At 44.1% G+C, this 4,381-nt stretch overlaps 1 protein-coding gene across 1 annotated transcript in view; it reads right to left on the bottom strand.

The window, feature by feature from the left end:
- DNAJC15 (DnaJ (Hsp40) homolog, subfamily C, member 15) overlaps positions 1-208 on the bottom strand; it is an 83,546-nt gene extending 83,338 nt beyond the window's left edge. The window contains exon 1 of the mRNA XM_010854646.1: positions 78-208. Within this exon, the coding sequence (XP_010852948.1) occupies positions 78-208 (131 nt within the window). The remainder of the gene's footprint in view (positions 1-77) is intronic.
- Positions 209-4,381: the final 4,173 nt, after the last annotated feature.

The following is a 4,381-nucleotide window of genomic DNA, read 5'->3' as shown; positions in this document are numbered from 1 at the left end:
CGGAGCGCCGCGGTGCCTACGGGGCGGCCGCAGGGACAAACTAGTGAGGCCGGGACACGCTCGCGGGTTTCACCTACGCCACGCCCGCCTCGCTGGTGGAGGCCGCGGCCCCAGGGTATCTCGTTCGCACCCAGCTTGTGCCATCAAGTCGTTTGTTTCCCATTTGCAGACCTCCGGGGACAAAGCCCGAGGAGCTTCCTCCCCGCATCCTTACAATCTGATGTTAGATCTGGTGTTGAGCCACACGAGGAGACATCCTGAGATCTCAGTGCAGTGACTGAAGTTCCCCGAAAGTCCCTAAGACCCCCACCATACCCGCTCCCCTACACACACACCTCAACTACTGATCATACTTCTGTTTAAAACCACAATTCTCCCATCCACGAGGGCAATCAAAGTGACCATCTGTTTATTCCACCCCTTCCCCCCGTAGGACTGGCTATATTTAAGGTGAAATTACAAAGAAACTTGTTTTATCTTCCACCGACAAATGGTTTTGCGCTGACTTGGATATAGAGAGACCCACTTTGTTATTGTCCATCCTAAAGGAAATCAGTCCTGAGCGTTCATTGGAAGGACTGATGCTGAAGCTGAAACTCCAATACTTCGGCCACCTGATGCAAAGAGCTGACTCATTGGAAAAGACCCTGATGCTGGGAAAGATTGAAGGCATGAGGAAAAAGGGACGACAGAGGATGAGATGGTTGGATGGCATCATCAACTCAATGGACATGAGTTTGGGTGGATTCCAGGAGTTGGTGATGGACAGGGAGGGAGGCCTTATGTGCTGCAGTCCATGGGGTCGCAAAGAGTTGGACACAACTGAGTAACTCAACTGAGAGTGTGGGCCATAGCAGAGTGAGGGCGAGTGAGGCTGTGAAATGTGTGGTTAGTGGCTGGTTAATTTCATATATTGATGAGTGGGAGGATTATTCCAACTCTTTTTGGGAAGGGATGGAGATTTCCAGAATTTGGGTCACTGCCCACTCCTTGGTCTTTTGACAGTGCCTTGGAACTGTCATGGCACCTCTGGGGGTGTCATTTCACTTGCTGATTGAGGATCAAGGTCTAGTCTTGTCTGCCATTTGATTCTAATCGGTTTACGTTGCGTCCTTGGGCTAAGTCATTCTTTGAAAAGTTGTGCCCTGCCCCTTTCGCTCCTGTTACAACACTACATTCAGTAGACTTTTGTCTACTAAAAACGATACACAGTGTGAAAGTTGCCAGTTAAGTTTCACCTGGGGCAAAATGAGAACTGCAGCCTGGGAGACATTACCTCAGATAGCTCTGAGAGACCGCTCTGAAGAGGTAGTGGGGGAAGGTCAGTATATATGATTTTGGTGAAGGGGGAGCTCAGAGCAATCAAGCACCTAACTTTCAAAAGGTTTTCTGCTAGTCAGGAGAAACTGATGTCACCATGAAAGAATTTAGTGCTTTTCTAGATATGAAGACATGCAAGGATTGAGATCATGAAATTTAGTTCCTGGAAATATTTATCTAAAGACCTGTCCTCCAGTTCACCTGGAGCACAAAGTGCGTCTTTCTCTACCCTTAACTCCCTTAAGGGTCTGTTGACAGTCAACAGCTGCAGCACAGGGTTCAATCTCAGAGGGTTCATTTGAGAGGCAGATGCCGAACCTCTTGGCAAGAGTGAATTTGTAGTTGACACTTTCTTAAAGAAAAGCAGATATAGGCAATTTATCTTAGATATATCTCAGTAAAAAAAGGTTTTCAACATTTTTTGTTTAAAAAGATTTTGGCAAAAAAAAATTGACCTCTGTGTGCCTCAGCTTCTCATCAGTAAGTGAAAGTAGAAGTCACTCAGTAGTGTCGGACTCCTTATGACCCCGTGGACTGTATAGTCCTGAATTCTCCAGGCCAGAATACTGGAGTGGGTAGCCTATTCCTTCTCCAGCAGATCTTCCTGACCCAGGAATTGAACCAGGTTCTCCTGCATTGCAGATAGATTCTTTACCAGCTGAACTACTAAAGTGAGGGATAATAATAGCACCTCCTGTATGAGGATTAAATGAATTGACTTTTGTAAAGCTTTTAGAACAGTGCTGGATACTGAGTTAAATTCTATAAGTATTAACTACTGTTTTCCTTATATTACCTCTTTCATCTGTTTGCTTCCTTGTATATTTTCTTCTTGCTTCCCAGCCCCAACTGTTATGGGAAGGGAAGGGGGCAAAGCACAGTATTTAAAAGAATGATACAGTCTGAGAATAGGACATAAACTGATTATAACGAAATAGGTCCAGGATAGCAAACCAGCTGACTTCCACTAGACCTGGAGCCTCAAGGGTTCTGAACTTGAGCTTACCAGTCAGAGGGGCTGAAGAAGGAAATGGCAACCCACTCCAATGTTCTTGCCTGGAGAATCCCATAGACAGAGGGCCCTGGAGGGCTAGAGTCCATGGGGTCACTAACAGTCAAATAAGACTGAGCACAGCACAGCACAGGCAGAGGGGCAGGATTCCCTGAGTCAGGACATTATGAGTGATTATAATAACAAAACAGGCAAAAAAAAAAAAGGGTTAAAGTCAAAGAAACAGACCTAGCACGGAAGAGTCAAAATTGACTCTTCTTTGTTACAGATAGATTACCAATGTAGGAGAAAGTAAAGGCAGATTGAATCAGAGGACTCTCATTCAAATAAAAGACTTTGGCTCTAAAAAAAAAAAAAAAAAAGAAGAAGAAAAAAAAAAGACTCTGACCCTGCAGATAAACATAGAGTACGTGAATAGACATAGACATAGTGAATCTAGTGTATGTCTGTGGTAGTAGTAACATAATAGCCCCTCCTGTGTGAGGACTAAATAAACTGACTTTTGTAAAACTCTTAGAACAACGCCATATACCTAGTAAGTTCTAGAAGGACCCAGGCAGGAGTTGGAGAAGTTAGTGCTCAAGTTGGCCATAGAAGGGTGACTACAAGTTTGCTGGACAGATAAAAAGGAAGCAAGCTTGGGGGGATGAGACAATGAAAGCATTGTATACGAACAGTCCTGAAAGTCATTCAGTTTCGCTAAACTTAAAGTACTTTGGCCACCTCATGCAAAGAGTTGACTCATTGGAAGACTCTGATGCTGGGAGGGATTGGGGGCAGGAGGAGAAGGGGACAACAGAGGATGAGATGGCTGGATGGTATCACTGACTCGATGGACATGAGTTTGGGTGAACTCCGGGAGTTGGTGATGGACAGGGAGGCCTTGGCAAGCTGCGATTCATGGGGTCGCAGAGTCGGACACAACTGAGCGACTGAACTGAACTGAACTGAACTGAAAAGTGTGAAAAAGACAACAAAGTTGGATAAGGGTAGACAGATAACCAGACAAAGACCAGATATGGAGCAGCTTTGTTTATTGAGCAAAGGCATTTAGATTTTATTTTACAGGTGAAGGCAAGACATCAAAAAATGTCAAATGTGGCAGTGATATAATCAGATTCTGGTAGTCATGTGGGGTCAAAAGAAGGAGATCATCAAGAGTTATTTCAGTGGCCTGAGTAAGAGTAAGAGATGTTGAGACCTAAACTAGGGTGCTGGCAGACACATGGCAAGACGTGTTGTGACATTTAGTGGTTTCCTCCCCACGTTCAATCGGTCTTGGCCCCACCAAACAAGGACCCAAGGACTGACTGTTCCCTGCTCTCAAGAGTGGACCCACCACTCTGGCCATGATGTTTGTTCATGGATGGGTACACAGCCCTTCTGGGACACAGGGATTATTGGAGAGGTTTACTGGTTGCTTCAGGGAAAGCAGTTTCTTCCTATTCAGGTGAACATAAACAGAGTAGTATGCAGCCCTAATTGTGATTGACAGTTGGCTGACAACCGTGAGCTAGGGTGACCATGTAATTTATCATCCCAAACTAGGTCACATCTGAATGAAAGACAGTGCTATAAATAGTTGTGTTAGGACAACAGATGGAACTGGGAGTGTCCTGGCCTACCAGGACATATGGTGCCCTGATCATTAGAAGGCTAGCCTGAGGATGCAGCAGACGCCATTGAAAGTTACAATTTTCCTTTTTTGGATGGAGTATTTTAAAGTATTTTAAAGCAAATTAAGATACCATTTCATTTCACTCTGAATATTTTAGTTTATGTTCCTGCTAAATATAGACATTTTCTAACACATCATACCATTGTGACATCCAATAAAAATTAATAACTTTTTTTGTCATCTAGTTCATATCCAAATTTCTCACAGTGTTACAAAAATTGTTTAAATAGCTGATTTATTGATGTCTGGATCCAAATAAAGCCCACACACAGCAGTTGATTTTTGTGTCATGTTAGCTTCACAGACTGTGTGGATCACAATAAACTGGAAAATTCTGAAAGAGATGGGAATACCAGACCACCTGACCTGCC

This window comes from Bison bison, unplaced genomic scaffold (assembly GCF_000754665.1).
Source record: "Bison bison bison isolate TAMUID 2011002044 unplaced genomic scaffold, Bison_UMD1.0 scf7180017864345, whole genome shotgun sequence".
Taxonomy (NCBI): domain Eukaryota; kingdom Metazoa; phylum Chordata; class Mammalia; order Artiodactyla; family Bovidae; genus Bison; species Bison bison.
This window is presented reverse-complemented; position numbering and strand designations above follow the sequence as displayed.